The 24236-nt window shown below is 56.4% G+C and overlaps 3 protein-coding genes across 22 annotated transcripts in view; 2 read left to right on the forward strand and 1 right to left on the reverse strand.

The window, feature by feature from the left end:
* Positions 1–255: 255 nt before the first annotated feature.
* GRAMD2A (GRAM domain containing 2A) lies at positions 256–12903 on the forward strand. Of its 3 annotated transcripts, none has more exons than XM_030496917.1 (13): positions 256–324; positions 957–1295; positions 3714–3827; positions 4441–4498; positions 5755–5827; positions 5909–6012; positions 6760–6858; positions 7734–7805; positions 8719–8781; positions 10310–10466; positions 10773–10872; positions 10978–11085; positions 11856–12903. In XM_030496917.1, the coding sequence occupies exons 3-13, from the start codon at positions 3724–3726 to the stop codon at positions 11857–11859; spliced, it is 942 nt and encodes a 313-aa protein (XP_030352777.1). In that variant the 5' UTR covers positions 256–324; positions 957–1295; positions 3714–3723; the 3' UTR covers positions 11860–12903. The 3 variants fall into 3 exon arrangements, with proteins under 3 accessions (XP_030352777.1, XP_030352779.1, XP_030352778.1); XM_030496919.1 differs by having other exon boundaries at positions 957–1112; XM_030496918.1 differs by lacking the exon at positions 11856–12903 and having other exon boundaries at positions 10978–11089.
* A 1754-nt stretch (positions 12904–14657) lies between these two features.
* Positions 14658–21959, reverse strand: SENP8 (SUMO peptidase family member, NEDD8 specific). 7 transcript variants are annotated; one of them, XM_030496926.1, is made up of 2 exons: positions 21873–21959; positions 14658–17033 (listed from the first exon to the last, which is right to left on the reverse strand). In XM_030496926.1, exon 2 carries the CDS (start codon positions 16988–16990, stop codon positions 16352–16354), a length of 639 nt encoding a protein of 212 aa, XP_030352786.1. In that variant the 5' UTR covers positions 16991–17033; positions 21873–21959; the 3' UTR covers positions 14658–16351. The 7 variants fall into 7 exon arrangements, with proteins under 7 accessions (XP_030352786.1, XP_030352785.1, XP_030352784.1 ...); XM_030496925.1 differs by having other exon boundaries at positions 14658–17870; XM_030496924.1 differs by having other exon boundaries at positions 14658–20824.
* A 102-nt stretch (positions 21960–22061) lies between these two features.
* Positions 22062–24236, forward strand: part of MYO9A (myosin IXA) — a 189824-nt gene continuing 187649 nt past the window's right edge. For 11 of the 12 annotated variants that reach the window (XM_030496904.1, XM_030496907.1, XM_030496905.1 and 8 more), the window contains exon 1: positions 22073–22305. The gene's annotated coding sequence lies outside the window, so the exon portion shown is untranslated. Of the gene's footprint in view, positions 22306–24236 lie in introns of all 12 variants that reach the window. The other variant, XM_030496909.1, reaches the window with a different exon arrangement.

The raw sequence follows: 24236 nt of genomic DNA on the forward strand, positions 1-24236 counted from the left end.
CGGGCAGCAGAGTGTGGAGGGGACCTGCAACCTGGACCGGGGCAGCGGTCCCACCACGGGCCCCGCTTTCCCCGCCTCCCCCCGGAGGAGAGCTGCTCCGGTCACCGGAGGGGCTCCGCGGGCCCTTTAAGAGGCGGGTCCCCGCCAGGCTCCGCCCCCTCCCGCCAGTGGTCCGGGGAACAGAGCGGGCGACAGCTGCCAATGCGGGTGCGCGGAGGGGGCGGGGCTTGGCGGCGGGCTGCCAATGGGAGGGCGCCGGGGTGCCGCGAGGAGGCCGGGCGCGCGAGGCATGACGGCGCCGGGCAGCGCGGGGCCGCCGCGAAGGTAGGGCCGGGGGGGGGACGGGACCGGCGGGGCCGGGGGCCGGGGCCGGCCCGTGCCCGGGGCGCGCTGTGGAGCCGCGAGGCGCCCCCAGCGCTGCCGCGGGGAGCCCGGTGCCCGCCCTCGGCCTGCCCCCGGCCGGCGGCGCCGCGCCGTGAGGGGAGCGCGGAAGCACCGAGCTCCGCCTCCCGCTCTGAGGGGCCGGGCCGGCGCCGGGGGTGGGGAGGGTCCCGCCGCTGCCCGGGCCGGGAACCGCTGGTTCCGCCTTGGCTGAGGGGTGCTCCCAGCCCGGGCGGAGGCTGGGGCCGGCCTAGAGCGCTGCCCTCGGTGCTGGGCGGCGGAAGAGCTGCCCCGGAGCGGGGTTGCCCCGCGGGGCCCGCGGCCGCGCTGTCCCCGTGGCGCGGGGCTCTGGGAGCCGGTAGATCCTGGTACCCCGGGTGCTGGGGGCGAGGCCCTGGCTGTCGGCCCGGCTGTGACCCACCGCGCGCAGCGCCCCGGGGTCGGGTCGGGCCGTGCCTGGAGGGGTACCCGGGAGCGCTGAGGGAGGCGGCCCGGGGCGCGGGAACCTGCGGCCGCACACGCTCCCGGCGCCGTATCTCCGGCCCGTCCTTGACCTCCTGCCTCTCCCCTGACAGCGCTGCTCGGGACCCGCCGTTCCCCTCCAGCATCCTCGGCGGTGGCTCCGCTCCAGCAGCCAACACACGGGATTGAAATGACCTTGAAAGCCGGGAACAAGGGCAGCTCGCCGGATCCCGCCCGGGCTCGCTCGGACCGAGGCAGCCCGGCCGCAGGTGTCTCCCGCCGGCTCTGATCCTCGGCTTTTTCTTTGGGAGGCAAAATCCCTCCCTCGCTCTTTCCTGCCTCTGCCACGCGCTTCCCACTTGCTCCCGGCAGCAGGGAAGGGATCAAGGGAAAATCCAACGCTGTTGGAGGGGCTCGCGACGGATCGTTCCCGGGCTGGATCCCAGCATCGCGTAAGGAAAGGGAGATGTTGGTCCGGGGAGGGGGAGAAGCTCCAGGTGATCCTGGCCAAGCCGCAGCCCGGAGGCGAGCTGGGGCTCTCTGGGAGGGGGTGTCTGCCCCGGGACAGTGGGCAGGGGGCTGGCAGTGTTTTCCCTTTGGTGGGAATTCCTGTGCCCACCTGCTCTGACTTGTCTTGGGGGATCCACACTCCGACTCTTCCTGCTCTGCCTATAGACTGTTGTAGTCTGGGACACTCGGGATGGTGATTTTCCTGCAGGAGCAGCTTCCTGCTAAGAAAATCCCTCGAGGACAGCCTGTTTTTTCTCCCTGTGCTGGCACTGGAAGTGGCTCTTGGCAGGGAGATCTCCCCATCAGTTCTGTGGAGCCCAACCTTATCTTACCCTGTGCTCCTGAACCCCGGATCTCTATCCCTGATGTATCTGGGAGCCGGGACAGAGCGAGATCTGGTGAGGGCAACTGAGGCAGCTGCTGCAGTGTCTCTGCTGGGCTGCGGATGCTCCTCAGAGCCCCTAGCCCCTCCCTGGAGCAGCCTGGTCCTGCCACTGTGTCTGGGACCGTCTTATCCAGGGCTTATCCCTGGCAATGACTCTGTGGGGGAGAGAAAGCGGGGACAGGGCCATGGAGCGTTCCAGGTGCTCTCCAGCCTTGGGCCCTTCTCATTCTAGGGGATTTCTGTGTGTTTGGTGACCCTGGGGGGTTTCCTGGTGCCATCTCCTCAAGCAGGGGCACCTCTCCCCATCCCCTGTGTGGTGCCCCTTGGCGTCATCCCCGGTTAGGGCTAAATCCGCTTGCCTGGATTAAGCAGTGGGGATTTAAGGCATGATGCAGGGGAAGCTGGAGCGGGCTGAGCTCTGGAGAGGGAGTCTCTGGAGCAGGCTGGAGCCCCTTTTTCCAGCATGGGGGCGGGGGGGTGAAGGCTTCAGTGCCTCCATGGTAGAAGTTTGGGCTTCAGGGCAGTGTGGCATTTCCTGGTGTTGGCGGCACAGGCTGCCTGTCCCAAAGCCATAGGATGTCTGAGGAATCAGGCAGGGACAAAGCCTTTGGTGCGATGCCAAGGGATGTTATTTTGGTGCTTCTTGTTGTTAGAGTCTCCCTTCCCTTCCAGACACATCCTTTGACCTGAGCTTCTCCTGAAAACCCCTCAACCTCGGTGTGATCATCCCATCCCGCAGCGCTTGGGTTTGGGGACCGTGCGGGCAGCTCGTTTCCTTTGCAGATGCTGGCTGTGGGGAGCTGGAGCTGGTTCCCAGCCTGATCACTTGTGTTCAGGTTTTCTGCAGCCACACGTATGTGCTGCATCTTCAGGGAGCATCCCCTGTGCTTCCAGCCGGGATCCAGCCTGGCTCCCTTGCATCAGGACAGCATCTTGTTGGGGCCCTGAGGCTGTGGGAACAGGGGGTCTTGCGCTGTCGGGGTGCAGCACCCCCATCTGGCTCTCCCCGAGTCTGTGGGGAGTCATTCAGGTGGGTTTCCCTTCAGATGGGTCCCTCAGAGTGGGTGCAAAGTGTGTCCAGGGACGTAGGCAGCAGAAGAGCCTCTGCCTGTAGGAAGCGGTTGGCGTGGCTCCTGCTGCGCTGCCACGGCATCGGCCCTGCGGGCACCGGGATGTGCTCCAGCTCCGTGCTGTCCGTCCTGCCTGTGCCGCACCTGCTCTGGCTCTCGAGCTTTTTCCCTTGAATAATTTCCTCTCCGTATTCCGGGGGCTGTTTCCAGGCTCCTCTGTGCTGCCGGAGCCTGCGGACCACTGCTGCGGCCCCCGTGCCCTGGGACTGTGCTTCGCTTTGGCTCTTGGTGCCAGACGCGCGGCAGCAGTCTCTGGTTGTGGTTTTCTGAGGGCAGATGTGTCACCTTTCTGGCCCACCGGGTGATAACCTTCCCGCATGCGCTGGGAGTGTGTTTGCTTTGCCAGTCACAGCTGATAAGCACTTGTGATAAAAGCCATGATAGCAAATAACAGGCTTTAAGGAGAAGGGAGCAATGAAACGAGGGAGGTGGTGCCCTTGGCAAGGGCTCTGCCCGGGGAAGACACTGTTTTGCCGACCCGGAGGAACAGATCCTGGCCCTCACTAGCCAGAATCTCCAGGAAGTTTCATATCCCAACTTTTCCATCCCAACTTCCACCTTCTGAGGAGTGGCTCCGCTGAGGAGGGTGCTGTGGGAGCGATCGGGGTGTAAGTGCTGCTCTTTGGCCACTCGGCTGCAAGTGCCGGGGAGTTCCTGGCAAGAAACATCCTTATTTTTCTCTCCACGTGACGTGGGAAGTCACAGCAAGGTTCCTGCTGTCCTTGACTGGCAGAGATACCAACCACTGTGTGTAGGCTGGGGCTGACAGGAATGCATTGATGGCTCCAAAACACATCTCTTCCATCTTTCCCTCCCCCCGGGAGCTAATGGGCTTCTCCTTGCAGTGCGAAGCCGATGCATGAAAAAGCAGCTCCCCTGAAGAGCCCCGAGCCCATGCACGGCCGTGAGAAGCTGGAGACATCGCACAAGCAGAGGAGTTTGGATTCCCTCGACGGCAGGTAAGGGGCAGTGGGTTCTGCAGTCGCGTATTTGCTCTTTTTCCCTCCTGTTGTGACCTCCTGCAGCATCCCTGCTGCCTCCGAGCCCCCAGGTGTATCCCACCGGCTCGGAGTGGGCACAGGGGTTCCCCTTTGTTTTCCCTCTTACATATTGGCAGGGAGGGAAGGAGGGGTTTGGGGAAGGGACCGGTATTCCGGTATTCCTGCTGCTGAGGTTGCTGGGGGGATTTTGCTGTCTCTGTGGTTTCTCCTTTCATCTGCTGGTGCGGTGGATGCAGATGGATGCCCCTGGGCCCGTCCTCCTGCCAGGGCATGTTCCCAAACTTCCATGTGCTTTCCCTGGGGAAACCTTTACCTGGCTGAAGCTGCTCCGAACCTGTCCCAGGCTGCTGCCGGGGCTCCTTCCCCTGGTGCTGGGGTGTATTTGGGTACACGCACCTCAGCGCTGGTGCCTCCACCATCAGCTGTTACTTAACATCCAAATTTGCCTTCCCAGGGTCTCTCTTTGATCCTCTACATCTTGCTGTGTCTCTTCTTGCAGCTCACATGTCTGAGGGAGCAGGTGAGACCTGGGGCCCCTCACTTGCTTGATGATTGTTATTTTGCCTTCCAGCCTCCGCCTGAATGAAGCCCTGAAGGATGAGGACATCAAGAAATGCCACCGGGAAGTGGTAAGTCTTGAGCTTCGTGAGGGAACAGGCTGGTTCCTTGTAGCCTGGCCCTGGCCATTTGCCACGGAGGAGCCTGCCCAGGGTCTCAGATGTGGAGGTGAAGCCACAGCAGCTCCTGGTGTAGGGCAGAGGCTCCTGTCTGTGTTTCCAGGGGAGCCAATGGTGGTTTCAACTGGTCTGTGATCTGCCTTGCAAACACTTTCAGGATTTTCCATCCAGAGCAAAGGAGAGAGCAGAAATCTGGACTGCAGACGGCTCAGTTCCCATCTGTTTGAACCTTTTTGGTTGTTCAGATCATGCCCAAAGTAGAGCTTTTTGGTCTGCCTGCAAACAGGAGATGCTTTGGAAGAGGCAGGAGCAGAGGGAGGAGGTGTTTTGCCTTTCCCCACGAAGAGATGGAGGAGAAAAACATTTTGCTGATTATTCAGAGGCCTCGGGGGGCTTACGGGGCTCTGCTGGGGCCAGGGAGTGTTTCTTGAGGGTAGCTTGGAGGTGAGGCCACGATCCCCACGTGCCCCCTGAAACACCCCCACCAGCACTCCCGCCACCCTAGCATCTCTCCGGGGGGTGTCTGAGCCAAGCCCAGGTGATGCTGAGCCTTGATCCTCTTACAGCCCAGCTCATCCAGCGACAGGGTGTGTGGCGCAAAGGTGACCCTGTCACTGCAGGCAGGACAGGAGGGCTCTGCCGTGTCCCTGGGGAGCACCAGGAGCTCCGGGGCGCTGCCTCCTCCAGGGCAGGGGGCACAAACCTGCCTTCACAGGGGTAACTTACTGCAAAGCTTTGAACTGCTTTGGAGCCTCTCGCTTATCCCCAGAACCTGCCGAGCCTCCCGTGGCAGCCTTTGAAGAGACGCTGGGAATATAAATAGCTGGCTGGCGTGGTGTGATGGGCACAGAGCAAGTGCTGTCACTGTGCCCCGGATAAGGGAAGAGCTCGAGGAGGAGGAGAGAAACCGCTGGGCAAGATAAATTGCCTGCGGGTGAGGCTGGGAGAAGCCCAGCTCCTCGCAGAGGCTCCGCAGCCTCCGTAATCATTAAGGGGGGATGTTTACCTGGGACGATGGCGCAGCGTCTGCTGGGTGCTGGATCATCTGAGCCTCCTCCAGCCCTTCGTGCGCAGCGTCCCCAGCCCGGTGGGACCCCCCTGCGCCGGTCCCAGGTGTGGGCAGAGGGAAGTTTTGTTGCAGGAGGGTGTTTTGAGGGGTCTCCTCATCAGCGAGGTCACCGGATAACTTTGCTTTGCTTCGTTTTCAGGCTGCTAGCAAGTACAACTCCCAGTACCACAAGCTGTTCAAGGACATCCCCACGGAGGAGAGCGTGTTGAAAGGTAGGTGACATGGTGAGGGACGGGCATGGTGGTGGCAGGATCCGGCCCATGGTCTGCCATGGCCCTTTCTCTGCCTTGCAGTTTGCTCCTGCGCACTCCAGAGAGACATCCTCATCCAGGGAAGGCTTTACATCTCCCCCAACTGGCTCTGCTTCTACGCAAACCTTTTTGGGAAGGATATCAAGGTAACGTTGGGGCCAGCTCACCCCGGTCCCATAGGGCTCAGAGCTGAGGCTATGCTGCAGTTTTCCCCTCCTGCACCCAAATAACCCCAAAATTGCCATCAAAAGCCTCTGTGCTTTTGAGACGAGTGTGGCTGCTGCTCCTCCTCCTCAGATCACCCCTGGCATCGGCCTGGGGAAACCAAATATTGGTTTGGTTTAGAGTTCCCTGATGTAAAACCTCCTACAAGCTGCAGCAGTGTTTGAAGGAAGATCAAAGCTTTGGGAGGGGGGAAGATTTGAGTTTCTCCTGGTTTTTCTTCTTGATTTACAGTCTGATGCTTCCCCGTTAGCCTTGTGGCTGATAGAGATCTTGGGGAGAGACAATTTCCTTTAAAACTGGGCTGAAGAACTGAATTATTTACATCAGCCGCTTTAAACAAATACCTGATGGAAGAATGGGGTTCAACGAAGTCATCCTGCCATGGATTACATCCTGCTTTATTTTTAACTCTCCCTGGGCTTGTGATGGGTCTTGGGGAGACTCACTGGGGAATGTTTTCCCCATGTCCCGGCTGTTTTGTTTGAGTAGAAACTGTCTCCGAGCCGAGATTAACGTAGGGGGGTGATGTGAGCTCTAATAAACCCCAAGCTGTCCGAATCCCCGCACTGCCGCTCTGCTTGGGGTGTAATTCTGCTGTGTGCTCCATGTCTGCCCTGTGGAGGAACCTCCTGGAGCTTGCCCCATCCCTGTGACTCTTTGTCCTCCAGGTGGTGATCCCGGTGGTGTCCGTGCAGCTGATAAAGAAGCACAAGACCGCTCGGCTGCTGCCCAATGGCCTGGCCATCACCACCAACGCCAGCAGGAAGGTAACACCGGAGCCTCGCCGCAGCCCTGCTCCGAGTCAGCTCTGCTTTGAGAGCAGGGAATGAAGCGATTCCAGTTGGGAATGGAGCAGTGCTCTCCATGCTGGCAGCCAGCCAGGGCAAACACCGTGGCTTTGCTTTCGTTTCTGAATTTCACTTTGTTTCTGTGCGAAGCAAAGCCCAAGTGAAACTCGGTCGAGCCTGACAAATCCCCGCCAGGCTCAAATAAAACCTATAAACTCCTTAAGCACAAGCAGGGGAGGGGCTGGGGCTGGTGTTCATCCCAGCTGCCGGAAAACTTGGATAAGGGGCTGAATTTCCAGCTTCTAAATCACGGTGGGTGTTGGCTGCAGTGAGCTGACGTGGTCCTACCAGGTGTGTCTTGAGCCCTTGCCTGTCCGGATGCTGCTGGCAGCAGTGTGCGTTGCCTATCCCCTGCCAGGGTTATTCCTGTGGGGTTTTGGGAGGGGGTGGTTCCTGCAGGATTTAAGCAGGATTTGGGTGTTCAAAGCAATCTGGTTGCAAGGCTGCTCTGCATTAGGTGAGGTAGGCGCTGCCCTGTGTCCCCTTGTGCCGATCCATGGGGATGTTTTCCACCCCTCCCGGCCCCATTTACTGCTGCATTCCTCTGGGCTGATCGCAGGAGGCCTCATGGGAAGAGCAGCTGAGCAAGACTGGCCCCAAAAAAATCTGGTCCAGGTTTTAGGTGGCTGCAAAAATAACAGCAGGAAACTCCGCAGGGAGGTGCCTGCAGGGGGGATGCAGCTCCTGCAGCAGGGGAGATTCAAGGGCAGGACGTCTCTGTCTGTCCCCTGCCTTGGAGAACTGGACTCGGGATGGGGGAGTCTCTCCTGGCAGCTTCTCTCTTTCTCTTGCAGTACATCTTCGTGTCTCTCATCTCCCGTGACAGTGTCTATGATGTCCTGAGGAGAGTCTGCACACACCTGCAGGTACCCTCCACCCTGTGTTTCGGTGGCCACAGGGCTCTGCACTGGCCTCCAGGGCTGTGTTTCAGGGCGCAGAACCCTTCACAACTCTCCCCCTGCCATGGCTTCAGATGCTCCCAAAGCCCTCCCTGGTGTCCTGCTGCCTCTTCCCAGCATCCTCACCCTGCAGCAAGGGACGGGAGGAGGGACAGGAACCGTGCCCTGGGCACGTCTTGTCTCCAGGAGCTGCCACTGGCCTTTTCTGGGTCACGGATGACAGAGGCAGAGCCCGGAGTTCCTGCTCTCTCCCAGGGCGTGTAGATGAATTATGTATAATCTGGTAGCAATACGAGTTCTGCCGCTCCGCACATCGGGGCCTGCGCCCCAGATCTAGAGTTTGAAGGGGAGGAAAAATGGTACAAAGGCAAGAAAAATTTGAATTGAAAAGCCTAAGGGGGGAAGAGACATCATCAGCCCTGGAGCTGGAGAGCAGGACTGCGGGGATCTCCCTCTCCTTGCCTTTGAAGCACGTGGGAAGCAGTGCTGGGCCCTTCCCTGCCTGGAAGGGTGTCCGCTGGCTGTGTGGGGTGGTTATTCGGGTGACTCAGTTCCATTGCCAAACTGGGGGATTTATCCTTTGAAATGTGCTGGGCTCTGCCTACATATTCCCGTTTCCCTCCCCACAATGCTTTATCCCCTCCACTGGAAGCTGAGGCTCACACAGAGCCGTGGCCCCATAGGGTTTTCAGTGATGGGAAGCAGTGATGCAGTGCCCTGTCCTCTGCTAGATGCTCTTCTTTGTCCCCAAATCCCTGTGCTCGCAGGTTTTAAGTAGCTGCTCTTCACAGACTCTCCAGAAAAGTCAATACTCGCTTTCCTGGCGCAGGTTGAAGGAGGGAGAGGCAGCACCATCACGCCTGTTCCTCTCTCCTTCCAGGTTTCAAGTAAGAAGAGCTTGAGCTTGAAGGAGCTGACAGAGGAGCCTGACGCTGTGTCACTGGTGAGGGTCAGGGCAGCTCTGGGAGAGGGAAGGAGCCCTGTGAACTCCTGCTGTGGGCAGGAGAGTGTTCCCTGGGTGGGTTTAACACCTTCCCAGTGCTGGTGCAGCCGCTTGCAGTGTGGAGTCATTCCCTCTCCCCTTGCTGCTGACAAAGGTCATGTGAGCATGTGGCTGTCGCCTTCATAGCGCGTCCTCTGGGATCCTCATCCCCTGCAGTGGCACAAACAGACGGGTCAGGAGGATGGTTTGGGCAGCCCGTGGCTAAGCACGAGCCTGTTGCTCTCGGGGGTCCCTATAGAGATGGAAAAACTCAGAGCGATGTGGGGAAATGCCACTGCTCTGCTCCCGCTGGCTGATGCTGTTCGCAGCCATGAACATGGATAACAGGCTGGAGATGTGGTTGAATTATGCCAAAACCTGTGGGGTGAGTGGGATGGCTCAGAGCCAGGAGGCTCGGGGGGGGGGGGGAAGAACGTGACTGAGGGAGCACGAGGGGCCTCATCCTGCTGCCTTTGGAGCACAGCAGGGCTCTGCTCTGCCCGCGGTGGCTTTGTCCCTGGCCAGCAGGATGTGTCCTCTCCATTAAACATGGATGGTCCGTCCCTGTCTCTGTTCCATCATGAAGCCGTTGGTGCTGTGGCTGTGCTGGGCTGTACACTGAGCATGGTGTCCTCCATGGGCTGGGGATCGTGTGCACCAGGCTGGGTGCAGGAGGTGACAATTGGAGTGGCCGTTGTGGGACAGGGCTGGTGGCATTCCAGGGGTTGAAGACACTTCTCAAGGGCTGAATCAGGAGCAATCCAGGCTGGCAGCATCTCCCAGTGCTTCTGAGCACTGCAGCCCTTCAGCAGCTCCAGCCCTGGGGACACGTTAGCAGGGGAACTCCTCTCCATGCCAGTCACCACCTTGCTCCTTTTGGTGCTTCTCTGGGATGCTGAGCCATGGGGCAGGCGAGGGGCTCTTGGGGGATGACGGGAGACCATGCTGAGCTTCAAGGGGTGGAGGAGGTGGCAATTGGTATTGGATTCTGGAGAGGGACTGTAGTGACAGGACAAGGGGTGATGGGTTTAAACTGAAACAGGGAAAGTTCAGGTTAGATATAAGAAAGAAGTTCTTCCCTGTGAGGGTGCTGAGGTGCTGGCACAGGGTGCCCAGAGAAGCTGTGGCTGCCCCATCCCTGGCAGTGTTCAAGGCCAGGTTGGACACAGGGGCTTGGAGCAACCTGCTCTAGTGGAAGGTGCCCCTGCCCGTGGCAGGGGTTGGAACTGGATGAGCTTAAAGCTGCTGAAGGGCTGTAGTGCTCAGAAGCTTCAGGGGATGAGGTTCTAACCCAAACCAGTCTGGAATTCTATGATTTCGGGCAGGCATGGGGTGCGTGGGCAAGTCCTTCCTATGGCAGTAGGAACCTGCATCGCCATGGGACTATTGTGGAGGGCCAGCTCCGCCTTAGGATGATGTTTTGGATCTGCTGGTTCTCGATGGAGCTGCTGAATATGGCCCCATCGCTCACCCGGGGCTGTTCCTGCAGGAGGTGATTGTCCCTGAGGGCAAGTGGAGGAAGGTGTCACCCGCTTCGCTGTCCCTGTCGCTGCCAGACACTGACTACCAGTGCATCCACCGCACCTCTGTCAGCAGCCTGAGCGCCAAGGAGAGCTCCTTCACCTCCGAGGAGCCCCTGGTTTCAGGTGAGGGCCGTGTCCGGCACGAGGGCACGGGGTGAGCCCAGACCCACACCGTATGCTGAGTGTAAACCTCCATAAAGTCACATTCATCCATCCCCTGCTCTCGTGGAGGGAATTTCTGCCTTGCAGACCAGCAGGGTCAAGGCTGGGAGTCAGTGGTGGGGTCCTGGGGATGGGATGAGGTCTGGCTGTGGGGTCTGAGCCCTCAGTATGTGCCTGTGAGGGAGGAATAGCTGACAGCTGAAGGCTCCTGGTAGTCGGAGGAGCACAAGCCCTGTGTTTGCTGCTGACTCTGGGCTTGTGTTCCAGAAAGTGCAATAAACACGGAGGAGGAGCTGGAGGTGGAGCAGGGCTGCGTGGCGGAGCTGAGACCCTCTGACTACCAGCTCCTGAAGATCTTCATTGTGCTGTGAGTGTGCAGCGCGGCCGCGGTGTGGGGGGACGAGGGGCACCCCGGGGACATTCAACTCAACCATTGGCCGCTGAGCACTTGTACTTGTTCCTCTGCTCCCAGCATCTGCCTCCTGGTTGTATCCTCCTCGTACCTGGCGTTCCGCATCTTCCGCCTGGAGCAGCAGCTCTGCTCGCTCAACCGGGACTACCTCTCCCGTGGGCACAGAAGGTGAGGGGCCCTAAGGACACTTCGGTGCAGGGGGGTGACACCATGAGTGGAGGACCCGAGGTGCAAAGAGCAATGGCTCCCTGACATGTCCCAGGGATTCCTTGTCCTTTGTCCTGCTGTTGGGATGGCTGATGGTAGACCCCAAGGTGTCATCCCCATGCACTAAATGATCCCATCAACTGCTGGTTTGTGTGACTGGGGAAAGCTCTGCTGTCCCTGAGACTTTCAGCCCTTGGGGAAAAAGGTTTCCTTGTGGGTTTGGGGCTGGTTTCTGGTTGTAGGAAGCACTGGGGTGGAGCTGGGCTGTGCCCTGGGGCTGACATGACCATGGGCATCATCAAGGGATGGACATAGAATCATAGACTCACAGAATCAACCAGGCTGGAAAAGACCTTTAAGCTCATCAAGTCCAACCGTTCCCCAGCACTGCCAAGGCCACCACTAACCCATGGCACTGAGGCCTCTGCTACACGGTGTGTGAACACTTGCAGGGACGGTGACTCCAGCACTGCCCTGGGCAGCCTGTTCCAATGCCTGAGCACCCTCTGGGGAAGGAATTGTTCCTCAGCTCCATCTAAACCTCCCCTGCTGCAGGTTGAGGCCATTTCCTCTTGCCCTGTTGCTTATTACTTGGGAGAAGAGACTGACATGAGTGGGTTCCTTGGGTTGGGGACATCGGGGTGACTCCCTTCACATGTCCATGGGGGCTGGGCACCAGGCTGGGCATGGTGCTTCCATGGCTGCTGTCTCACCCATCTCTCTGCTTGCAGGTGACTGTTGCCCCCAGCGCTGGCTGAGGACAGACCCTGGGACGGTGTCACCCCGTGTAGAGATCCCGGTGCTGAGCCCTCCTGGCTGTGGCTGTTGCACGTGGCCCGGCTTTCCCTCAGCCACTAACATGGGACCAAGTATCTTCTCTCTTCCTACTGGCACCTGCTCCTGGTGGGACCTCTTGGCCAGCTCACGGCCACCGGTGCCAACTCCCCGTCCCACTGGAAACCTGTTTTTCCCCCGGGATGCTGCTGTGCCGTAGCACTGGACGATGGCTCAGGGCTGCCGAGTGGTTGGACCTCCCCTTAGGACTTGCTGCTAAAATGGGTGCTGGTTTTTATTCCAGCTTGGATTTTTCCTGTTAAAAGATGACTTTAGGCTCACTGGGAACCCCCAAACGTGGGGATTTGTTGCTGCTGCTGCTCTGGGTGAAGCCGGGGCAGCGGCTCTGGGCTGAACCTGCCTCTTCCTCCACCTCTCAGTACCCCTGGGACTGTGGCCAGAGGAACGGCCCCAGCCCTGGGGGTGTGCAGGGACAGGGAGAAAGGGGCCACCAGCCCTGTGGGGCAGCACCCAAGGGTGGGGGTACAACCCAGGCCCCCCAACTCTGCTGGGCTCCGTACTGGCCCCCAGCCCTTCTCTTCTGGAGCACCGGGCCATCTCGGGGTGCACGTGTATGTCTCTGTCCCCTGCAAAGCACTTTAGGGTCCCCGAGACCAGGCGCTTGGTGCCGGACCAAGGCTGCAGTAGCCTGTTCCCCTCGTTCCGACATCCCAAACGGAGCCTGTGCCTGGCACTGGGGAAGGTCCCAGATCGCAGTGTGGCTGTGCCCTCACGGAGCCAGTCCCGCAGGGTTTGTCCCGCTGGCTCCCCCGGGAGCGTGCTGGGGTGGCAGGTGATTCCTGTGTGATTCCTTTCGGTTTTCTTTCCTGTTTTTGGGGAACTACAAGTGCTGATGGGGCCAAATCCCCGCTCCCAGGGCAGCGCTCACTGCTCTCCCGGGCCCGGAACGGCTTTTAAATGAAATAAACCCAGGATTTTCTAGCACGTCGCTGTGTGCTGCGAAGCCGGGCTGTGAGCCCGGAACAGGGCACCCCAGAATCAGCACTGTCCTGGTGCTCCTTCACTGGCTGTGTCCTCAGGACGTGGATTACATGGGGACAGCCCTGTCCTCGTGTGGGTTTGGGGACGGGTGCCATCACCTTGTCCTCCCTTTGGGCCAGTGCTGGTTGTACCTGGGGCTGTTCAGCCCCGATGTCACACGCTGGATGGGTGCTGGTGGGTGCTTAGCAGCGTTTTTCCACCCTGTGTGTCACCCTGGCCATGCTGAGGAGGGGAACCAGGCTGGGGGTGCAGCCCTGGCTGGGGCAGGAGAATCAGGGTGGCTTCTGGGGGACACCCAGAGCCAGAGAAGCTGCAGGTGCAGGGGACAAGGAGGTTTCTTCACTAGGTGGCAGCAGAGACTGTGGGATGTGGCACTTGGGCTGGTGGCAGGGCCACCCTGGGGATGGAGGGTGCTGAGCTGCAGCCTCATCCTGCTGGGGTGGACAGGGTGAGCCTTTCTCCTCCTCCCTGAGCATCTGCAACCCGAATTCCCCCTCCCGCCAAGCCTGGCCCGTAGAGCAAAATGCATGAAAAAGGGTGAAATGCAAGAAAACAGCTCAACTTGGAAAGCCCCAGCAGAGGTGGTGGTGGCCAAGTGGGGAGGGGGGCAATGTCACCCCATTTTTTCGGGAGATTTTAGCACCTTGGGGTGCTGGGGCTTGGCCACGTTTCTGGCCAAAGCTGCTGCTCCAAAGCCCTGGTGTTACGGGGTGACCAGTGGATGCGAGGTGCCATCCCACTGCTGCTCCATCCCCAACGGGCACTCACCCACTTCAAATGGGTTTAGAGTTCTTTTTTCTAAACCCAAGTTGGTGCTTAATGGGTTCAACCCTAAAGTGGGGTTTATGCCCCCAAAAATGAGGTTTAGAGGTTTAGGATTGGGGTTTTCTGGGGCTTGTGTACCCAGTGTGGTGGGTTTTGGGTGCTCTGGAGCACCCAGTACAAACCAGGTGCATGGGGGTCCCTTGTCCCTGGGCCAAGGGTGATGGTAGTGACAGGCCCTTTGTGTGATGGTAGTGACAGACACCTCAGCTCCTCTGGGGGCTCTGTGGTTACCCCAGGGGTGGGACAACCCGTGGGTGCAGTTGGCTGCTGTGGAGGAGGTTTGAAAGAGCCCCTGGTGTGGTTTGGGGGGTTCCTGCTGCCAGGAGCTGGCTGCAAGGCCCTGGTGCTGTTCTCCAGCTGGTGTTTGCCTCCCTGCTCGCTGTGTTAGTGCTCCTGGTGACGCCCTGCTTGAGCTTATTTGCTTTTCTTTGTGTAAAGAAATGCCACGTAAAAGCCTTGGGTGCAGGAAACGTCCTTGGGTGCTCCCCATCTGGCTCCTGTCCCATCCCTTGGGGATAAGGAACACGGGGTGCCCCTGCCTTCAAGTCCCCCTGATACTCCCCATCGCACCCACTGTCCTGCCTTCCTCCTTCCCCTCTTCCCATGCTCCTCCCCAGCCCAAATCAACTCCTAAAGACAGGATGAGGTGATCAAATGGGCCTGTGTGGCTGCCTCACTGTCACATGAGGTGCTGGTGGAGTTGTCCCTGGGCTCGCTGGCTCTCTGAGGCTGATTTCTGCTCAGTTTCACCCGCTGCAGGGCACAGAGTGGCTGAGAGGCTGCTGCAAGACCCAGCAATCATCATGGCCATGACACCATTGCACAAGAAGAAATGAGCAGGTACTTCCACAAAGACAGGGTGATACAAGTGCTCAGTTTGGTTTGAGTTTTATTCTGGACCTGGAGCAGCAGTGACATTGCTCCAGCAAAGCCACAGAGTCCAAAGTGAATCCCCTTCGGCAAGAGGCTCCATCCCGTTTCAACCCTCTCCAGGGTTTTCAGCTCCACCAGAGCACAGAAGGGGTTTTCCAGGGAGTCTGGAAAGGATGGATGGGATGCCCTGACCCACTGGTGGCACTGCAGGAAGGAAGGGAATGACCCCAACCCTCACTTCACCCCACTGCTGGCACTGTGTGTTTCCTCGGGTGTTTTGGAAGAGCCTGGCTGTGCCTACTTACCTTTCTCTTAGCAACAAGGGAAGTTTAAGCCCTTCCTAAAGTTCATTGCCATGGTGCTGGTACACACACACTGGTGGGCCTGGGCTGGCAGTGTGCTGGGTGAAGAGCTCCAGGGTAAAAACAATCCTTCCCCTTCCCTATTCCGAGGGCTCTGGTTAACCTCATTTCCCTGCTGCAGCCGGCACGCTGCGGTGTGGTTGCTCTGCTAGACACCACCTGAGCAACCTGCTCGTGGCTCCTCATGAGGGTAGAGCTTATTCCTTATCCTGCAACAACATCCCAGACTAATCTTTATTTTCTTTACTTCTAAGCCCATCTTTTCACAAGAGGATCTGCTGGGAGATCCCAGCCACTGGCCAGCACAGGAGGGAAAGTGTTTCGGTTTGAAGGGCATTAAGGACTTCTTGGGCTTCAAGGAGACCGCAGTTATCTTTGGCTTTTGTAACTCAAACTCTGTCCTTTTGTTCTCCCTGGTGTGGGGTTTTTTTTTTATCTCAAGTAACAGAACGGGTTTTGTGCTGGAGGAAGCAGCACCTGAGTGCTGTGAACGCCAGCGAGGGCTGGGGAGCACTGAGGAACCTCCCCAAGTGGAGAGGACCTGAAATCCTAATGAAAAAGCACAGACTTCAAAGAGTGAGTGTTGCTTTTCATCTCAGTCAAGTTACCTTTCCTAGGATTGGGTTTCTCAGCTTCCTGTTAATCTTCCAGCAGCTTAGAGTCAGGTTTTAATTTGTAGTAAGAGCAAGGCGGGGGACAGAAAAAAGCTACAGCTTAGGAGCACCTATCTGAAGAAAAGTGATTCTCTTTTTGCCTGGCTCCTTAATTAATCGTGGCATTTCCTTTGGAGTCTCATCTTTTGACAGGTCACATCTCAGTATCAGGTTTTTGGGGGTAAACCAAATCCTTGCTGCTCAATCCCAGACTGCTGGAATGCTGCTAGCGGGAGGCACAGATTAGAAGTAGCTGTGAGAAAGCATTTGGGGGCTTGGTTTTAAAGGGCATTTGCTAAACTTGGCTTGGAGCAGCAATGCCTGTGGCCAGTTAAAGCCACCTAATGAGGGCATGGTGTCTGCTGGGCAAAAGGTGGAGAAGTCTCTTTAGCAATAACCCGTTTTGCCACAGCAATTAGTGTAAAACTTCACCACGAGAGGAGGATTTTCTTTGAGAGCAAAGTGACTTTTCACGTTACAAGTTCGAAGGCCAGTGATTTCCAGAGGAGACTAAGGCTTTTCCAGGAGGAAAGGGGTGTTTGGGGGTCTAGCCATGCTGGAGGGGTTACATTCTTCTTCTTTGGGCCAATCGTGTGCATGGGCATTTCCCTCAGGCACTGGGGGTGCTGCCTCGTGGATGGGGAAGGCAGTTCTTGGCGGGCTGGAGCTGCATTTCCATCACTTCTGTGCCAGTTTCATGATGAGAGCTTTCCACTCCGATCTCTTCTGCGTGATGTAGGAGGGGGTGAGGAGCTGCAGCAAAGGCTCTGGCCAGCCTCTGAAGTATCCCTGACACAGAGCCTCCGTGTTGCAGATCACGTACATCCCACAGTCATAGCTGTTCTGCTGGGCAGGCGCCTTCTCCTCCACAAAGGTTGCTTTGCCCCCTTTTTTGCCCAAGAAGGCCTCCAGCTTCCCTGCCACTTGCTTGGCGTGGACAGAGTTGCATTTACTGTGGGAATCATAATGGGCAAAGCACTTTTTGTCCCTGAAATAAACCAGTAAGCTCCAGTGGGTGCCCCCAGCGACCTGGTTGGAGTTGTCATTGATAGGCAAGAACACCAGCTTCTTGTGGAGAAGGTCCAGCGGTTGAAGGAATATGGCTATTTCTTCCTGACTAAGGGCACATTTAATGAACTGAGCCACTTCGGGGCTGATAAAACAAACCTGATCACTAAACTCTTGGAACTGGTGGTTGGCGAAGTACTCAAAGGCAAACCCGATGATGTGATCATTGAGCCAGTTTGGGGGCTCCAGCAAGGCCACGTCCGACTGCCTCAGCAAACTGTCCATGTAACTGAGAACAACAGGGTCCATCCTGCATTGGTCCGGGCCACAGCACTCCAGGCAACCTTGGAAGCTGAAACGTAGAAAGGGAAGAGGAATTAAGGAATTGGGTCATGCCTGGGACAAGATACAGCTCAACAAACACCTCGAGGTCCTTCTCAGGAAGCGGGGAGCAAAAGCCTGGGTTTCCCAGATGGGTATTTGAAGGACCAGTGTTTAAACCATCTGCCAGAGGAGCAGACAGAGGATAACAGCTCCTCATCTGCAGTGTGTGATGGGTCGAGGCGGGCTCTTTGGCTGCTCTAGGAGCAGTGTGTGGCTCCAATTAGATAAGTGTTTCATCATTATGATCTTAACCTCAAAGCGAAGTGATTTCAAAGCAGTTCCTGCTGGGGAACTGCAGGCATGCCTTCGGTTCTGGGCTTAGAGCAGAAACCATACGTGATCGAGGAGAAGTCAGCTGGTACCTTGGTGTTTCAGTGCTTTACCTGCACAGTGGCAATCGCTGGAACTCTTTGCATCACTGGTATTCCATAAATAAAAGCCTTTCAGGGCTGTCTGAGAGGCAGATGGTCCCTTTCACCCAGCAGATAGTGCCACAGCTCGGTGCCAGACGCATGACTTGTTCCAGGAAAACCTGCTGGCCCGCCAGCACAGGAGGCCAGGCAGTGAGGAGGAAAGAGAAACAAAGCAAAACAAAGCAGTTCCCTACCGTGGGAATCTTTAGGACAACCTTGCTGGTAGAGATTTCAATAACTCAAGTGCCACTGAAGCTGGCTGGGCTGCAAAACACCTATTGTTGTTTTAGCTCGGGTTTTAACTTGCTCAAATTTTGCTCACAGAAGGAGAAAGCACTTGTGGGTGCGCTGAGGGGTGAAGATGTCTGCAGCCTTCCACTGGTGATGTCCACCTGCGAGCAGAAGTGACTGCTTTTCCAATCTTTTACTTTGCTATTTGTCCAGGCTACCTTCTTCCGTCTTAATCTGCACCTGCTTTCCACAAACAGAGGCTGCTTATCCTCAGAAGGGAACCTGGAAATCCAAGTAGACTGTAGCACTCATGCATTTGAGGACGTACTCAAGGGACTTCCAGACAAGACTTCTCCTGACACCGACTTGTTTCCCTTTATCAGGTTATCTGTCTGAGTATCCACTAATTCTGGTCTTCCTAGCAGCCATGGAATCACAGAATGGTTAGGAAAGAACCTTAAGAGCATCCTGTCTTACATAACTCCTTTTCAGAAGCTGCTGCATTTGCTGCCGTCATATCGCAGGGGGATTAAAGCGTGTTTCAGAGCACCAGGACATGCTGATCAACAGACAACACAAAACACTCTCCAGCACTGGACTAGGATTTAGATGGAGATCTTCTGAAGAGAAACTGATGATTTAAACCCCCTGTATCAGCCCTGGTTTTCCTCTTGCCTGGGCTCCTCAGCTGCTGTGCTGCACTATCAGCCCCTGATAACTTCTCTCCCTGCCAGGGAAGGGCTAGAAATGCTGCACGCAGGGGCAGCGGTAACGTGACGTGATTTGGCCTCATCCTTTCCTCATCTGTGCCAAGAGCAGCATGAAAACATCTTCGGATTTCCTAAGGCACCGTGTGAAAACGAGCAATGATAAGATCATCTAAATATGATTCTCTATAAATAGGGGGAAACAAAAAAGATCAAGTTATGTTGTTTACATGTTAGGAAGAAGTAGATTGGTGCCTCTTATCGCAGTGTGAATCATGAAAAACTATCATTCCTGGCCAGGTATGCATAAATTAAGAGAGATTTATCCCTAAAACATCTTGGCAAGGTCACATCACATGCGATTTGTCAATACCCGAAAGTATGAAGCATGCTGCATGTGTAACATGTCGGAAGGAAGGGCTGAGGGAGAGTATCTGGGGCTTGAAAAAGCTAATAACTGGTTGTGTACAGCTGATGGATCCAGGAGATGCCAAGCAGCAAGAGTCATTGCAGAGGAAGGGGAGCAGTCACTGGTATTTGTACTGAGCCAAACACAATGGTATTTGGACGTGCTTCCTCCGTTAATGAACTCATAAACTATTTCCAAGTTTGTGGAGCAAATCCTTTACAACAGCCTGCAGCAGAAAAACAAACCAAACCCCAGACCAAGTCCCAGCAACTCCGTAGCATGCCTAAAAATACTCTTGTGTAAAGAGTGGGTTTAATGGGGTCACTTCTGGCACGTGCCCATAAAAAGCCCCACATTTTCCTTTACTGCGTGGGTTTTCTGCTTCAGCTTCTCCTAGGGTTGTATGAAGCAGTAAACAGCTTTCTGCTCCAGTCCAAGTGGGATTATAGGCTAGGGAAGGAAGCATGTGTCCCGTGTTCTGTTCATTTTCCACTCTGCAGGAACATCATTTGGGTGATTTTTTCAGTTGATGAAAAAAAAGAGAGAAAAAGAGACATTTGGCAGCTTCCTACAGTCAGGAAGGGAGAATGGTTACAGCAAATGCTTAATTGCCACTAACTACTACTTTTAATTTTATTGCCATCTGGTATTTGTGAAGCTGATTGTGAGTTGTGCAGGGTGACTCACCACGTGCAGCACACAGCTTAAAGGAAAACCCTTTGCAGGCTGCGATGCCTTTCAGAGCCACTCAAGGTAAGTGGTGAGGACTGGGAAAGCACAGCAGAGCTGGGAAAAGCTGTTGGGGAGGCTCCTTCTCTTGGGAGAACCTCCCCATTAAAGCTCAAGATGAATCCACAGAGAAGCTGGAATGTGGATCTCGGACCTCTGATGTTAGGGGGTGTTGAAATCCAGTTGCAGATCCCAGGGAGCTCTGCTCAGACACAGCCAGGTTTTGCTTCCTGGAGGCTCCGGCACACTCTGTTCAGAAGTTTTCATCAAAATAGGAATAAATAGTGATGCAGGCCCAGAACATTTGTCACAGGCTGCCAACAAGAGTCTTGGTTGTTCGTTTGATTTGCATATTTATTTGCACAGTTGGAATTTGGACAAACTCTGTGTAACCCTCAGTACCTCGGAGGAATATTCACTGCCCCGTTTCGAGCGCTAATATGGGAACACCAGGGAGAGAAAAAGGAGCATTTCAATCAAAATATCATCAAGCCAACCGAGATGAAACCACTCAATTCATTTATGGATTTGAAGATGGTGCTGTCTTGCATCAACATGGCAAGACATCAAGTTTCTCTCGTCTTGAGGTTGTAACAGTTTAACAAATGAGCTGCCGCCGTTAGTGCAAGTTTGCTTCATACACCGATGGGAGCACTTCGTGTCCAGGACACGAGGCAACGCCTGTGTTTTGTAACCCCTCACAAAAATAACCCAAACCTGTTCTTTTCACAACATTAGAGCTGACTTCCTTCTGCTTGTAATTGGTGCCTTGCACTCCAAAGGCAACACTCGAGAGCCAGGGAGTGCAACTCCTTAGTCACCGAGTGTGAATAGGCAGCGATGGAGCAAAGAGTATAAATTAAGGATGAATCAGATTCCTAGAGTCTATTTTAATAAATTAAAGGTGCTAAGAACAGCCAGAGGGAGTATTTGAAGGCAACACGTCACTAAATTCTTGTACCAAATTTAAAGAATATGAAGGTAAATATATGAAAACATCTGAAAGACAAATTATTATTTACTAGAGTGCAGGATGGACAGACAAGTTTTCGGCAGCTTGGCTGAGCTCACTGTACAAACAAGAATAAAAGGCCTCATGTTTTAATGATGAGACCATTCCCTTTTTACTGCAAACAGAGATTTTGGCTACCATGTCAACACTTTTAATAGTGGTGGTTGTTAATGTAGCACGATCAGACAGGGATATTCTGCATATCACCGTGAGCTGGGCCGGGCCGCCTGCACCTGAGTCTCTGTATTTATCTGTCTCCTAACAAAGCCAGAGAAGAAAGTTGAGCAAAACTAAACAACTCAGCCAGAAAAGAAGCATAGTTGTCTACTCTTTCATTAAACATAAGCAATCTCTGTAGCCTAGAGATTATAATTCCTGTATGATACAAGAGCAGAGCCTTGGTAGGTTCAATATATCCTGAAGGCTGGACTCAAGGAACACATTCAAATTCCTGTATGCACACACAATGCCCAAACCTTTCAATTCCCAACAAATTCCCCAAACCGGAGGTGTGCAGCTGCTCTGCACAGCCAGACTTGAGCCCTGCTTCGTTTCACAATGTCTCATGGGGCAGCCAAGTAAAAGCCGGAGGAACTACACCAAATCCACTGCGATTTGCTCCCCAGGGTGGGGTTGGCATTAAGTTTAAGAGATAAAAAAACCCCAGCGACTGGAATGCGTGAGGATGAGACTCTGCTGGAATAACGATGGGATAGCCCTTAGCTTGCTCATCAACATGACGTTAAACCAGGCGCCGATGGATCATGTTCACCCACTTGGAGAAAGAGTTTATCCAAGTGGGACATGCTGGGAGGGAAAACCCTTTGCCTGAAAGACCTAAAGATCGGAGGAGTTCAGTCATGAGAAGGATTTTGGTCAGAGGAACGGCTTTGGGTCACCGCTGCTCATGGAGACGTGACCCAGGCGATGCGCTTGATCCTGAGCTTCTCCCAGCGGCTGGCAGCCGGTGCCGGCCGGATCAGACATGGGAGCACCCGCCGGGAAGAGCCCACTCGTCCCGGTGCGGGCTCGCTGGAGATAAAAGGGAATGAAGGGGAGAAGGAGAGGAGCGGGTTCCCCGGGAGCAGGGCCCAGTCCGGGCCCAGCCGGTAGCACCACTCCTCGCGAGCCCGCCCAGGCCAAGCGGTGTGCGGGCAGCCCCGGCTCCCCGCTGACCGATTTTAACCATTTTACCTCAAAACTAGCGCCGAAGCCCCCGGCCGCCCATCGCCTGCGGGCACGGCGACCACCGCCGGGCCCCGCCGACACCGCGGTTGCCATGGCAACCCGCGCCACCGCTGCTCACCTGCCGCCTCATACCCCGCTCGCCCTCCGCCGAGCCGGCACCGGCCGGTTGCTGCGCGCTGCCGTAAAGCTGACAGCGCCGCGTCGTAACGACCCGGCTGCCTCAGGGGTGTGCGCAGGCGAGGAGGGAGGGGAGGGAGGAAGGGGAGGGGGCGTGGCCTGAAGGGGCGGGGCGATGGGCGGGGCGCGCGCGCTGCCTCCGCCTCCCCACCCCTCCCCGGGCGGCGGCGGGTGCGGGCAGGCGGCGCGCGCGGGCAGTCGGGCGGCGCGCGCGGGCAGTCGGGCAGCCGGGCAGCGCGCGCGGGCGGCGGGAGCGCCCGGTCCTGCCCTGAGCCTCCCCCCCACCCCCCATCACCTCAGCAGCGCCCCCTCAGCGGGAGCCCCCTCAGCGGCGGCGGCGGCGGGCGAGGGATGCGCCGCGCCCCGACACCCAGGTGAGCGGAGATGAGCGGGGCGGGGCGGCGGCCCCCCGGTGTCCCTGTGTGTATGTGTGTGTGTGTGTGGGAGGGGGAGCGGGAGCAGCGGGCGCGGTGCTGCCGCTCGGGGCCGGGGTCGCCGCGTCCCGCTCGGCGTGAGGCGGGCGCGGCGGAGCATCGCCCGGTGCCGGGGGCCGGCGGGAGCCTTTGTTCGGGAGAGCGGTCGAGACACCCTCCCTCCCCCCCCCGCCCCGCGGCGGGTCAAGATGGCCGGGCCCCCCCCTCATGCGTGACCGGGCGCAAGGTGCGGGGCGGCCCCGCAGCGGACGGGCCCCGTCCGCGCTGCCCCAGGCGGGTACAGCGGGGCTGTAGCCCCCCGCTGCCAGCGCGCTGCCGCCCGCACCCGTCCGGGATGGGCTGGACACGCAGGACGCGAAGACACCAGCCTGAGGCGGGGGGGGGGATCACCCTTCGTGCTCCCACTGTCACCAGTGGGCTGGCGGCGTCCCCGGTGCCGCGGCGATGGGCGCTGCGGACGGGCACCGGCGTTGGCAAAGGAGCGGCCCGTTACGCCGCTAACCGAGAGCGGCGTTACCGATTCCCACCCCGCCTCAACGCGACGTTTCTGGGTTTAACGCAGGGTTTGACTCGCTCCCCGCACGCTGGACCTTTCCAGGAGCGCTGCCTCTCCGAAGGCTAAAATAGTCGATATTTAGTTCTGGAATTTTCCTAAATGTGGCTGAAACCGCCCTTGTTTTACCCCCCCAAAAAAAAATCCTCCGACGTGACTTGCGGTAGGACCTGCCGTGAGTTCGGAGCCGAGCGTTTTGCCGCCCTTCTGCTTGTAGCTCAGCTTCCTCCTCCATTTACGTTTTCATATCCTGAAATCAAGCGGAGATTAATAAAGTCAGAGCGTGAGCTCAGCAGAAATCATGGCTTGCACATCCCTCGCCGCAGCGCGCTACCCTGCCCATCGGTGTGCGTAGCGGCAGAGGAAAGAGGCGAGTGCTGCTATGGGGAGAAAACCAGCTAAATTGGTAATGAAGCTCTTTATGTAGTAGATTATTAGTTGGAGAACAGCTCGGGCGTTTTCCTGACTCTTTTCCTGGGGGAGTGCTAGGAAATGGCAGGGGAGCCTTGTCTCTCCTGACGAGATGTGTGTGGACGCGGTGGTGACGGTCTGTGAATGCTTAAGCGGGACCTTACCGAGCTGAGCTTAACCACGGGCACCAGCAAACTCCGGCTGGGGTCAGGGAGGCTGCGTTATCTCTGAAGAGCATCTTCTTCAGCCTGTCACCCTAGAGTCACGCGATAATCACGATTTCCCCTATGTCCTTGAATAAACTCATCCATTTTGGTGACTTTTCTCATTTTCTTTTTCTTTAGTTTTTAGAAATCAAATCAAGAGGGTTCTATTTCCCTTATGGAGGCTCTCCCAGCCCTTGCTCTCGCTCCTGGCTGTGATTTTGCATCCACAAGCCCATTTTGGAAGTTGTTGGTTCGGCTGCTGGCAGTAGGGAAGCAGCAGTCAGCAGCACTGGCACACGACTAATAAGCTTTTGTTTCCTGGGCTATCAATGATGATGCAACTTTATATATATTTATTTATTTATTGCAATCAATACATAGATCAGGATAGCTTTAGAGATGTTTTGAAAGGCCTTTGGTCCATCCGTGGTGCCTCTGAATAATCTGAAGAAACATCTTCATTTGAATTCCCTGATTCCCTTTATGTTTTAAAGGAATATTAAAATGTAGGCTCAGTTTTGCAGGCCGTGCCTCTGAGTTATTTCTTCTGTGCATCCACAGCTCCAGTTACGATTTATAAAGTTCACGTTTGTATCTATTTTTCTTTTTTTTGGGGTGGGGCAAGAGAGCTGCATTTTAAGATTTAAAGGTATCAAATGGCTGACACAACATCTGCTGTTGCAGTATCTTGCACAGGCACA

This window comes from Strigops habroptila, chromosome 9 (assembly GCF_004027225.2).
Source record: "Strigops habroptila isolate Jane chromosome 9, bStrHab1.2.pri, whole genome shotgun sequence".
Lineage (NCBI taxonomy): Eukaryota > Metazoa > Chordata > Aves > Psittaciformes > Psittacidae > Strigops > Strigops habroptila.

Excerpts from the sequence above, each read along its gene's own strand:
- GRAMD2A (XM_030496917.1), top strand. The coding sequence starts at position 3,724 with ATGCATGAAAAAGCAGCTCCCCTGAAGAGCCCCGAGCCCATGCACGGC. Across the intron at positions 7,806-8,718 it reads GAGTCTGCACACACCTGCAG|GTTTCAAGTAAGAAGAGCTT; the intron begins GTACCCTCCACC and ends CTCTCCTTCCAG. Across the intron at positions 10,467-10,772 it reads CGAGGAGCCCCTGGTTTCAG|AAAGTGCAATAAACACGGAG; the intron begins GTGAGGGCCGTG and ends CTTGTGTTCCAG.
- SENP8 (XM_030496926.1), bottom strand. The coding sequence starts at position 16,990 with ATGGACCCTGTTGTTCTCAGTTACATGGACAGTTTGCTGAGGCAGTCG.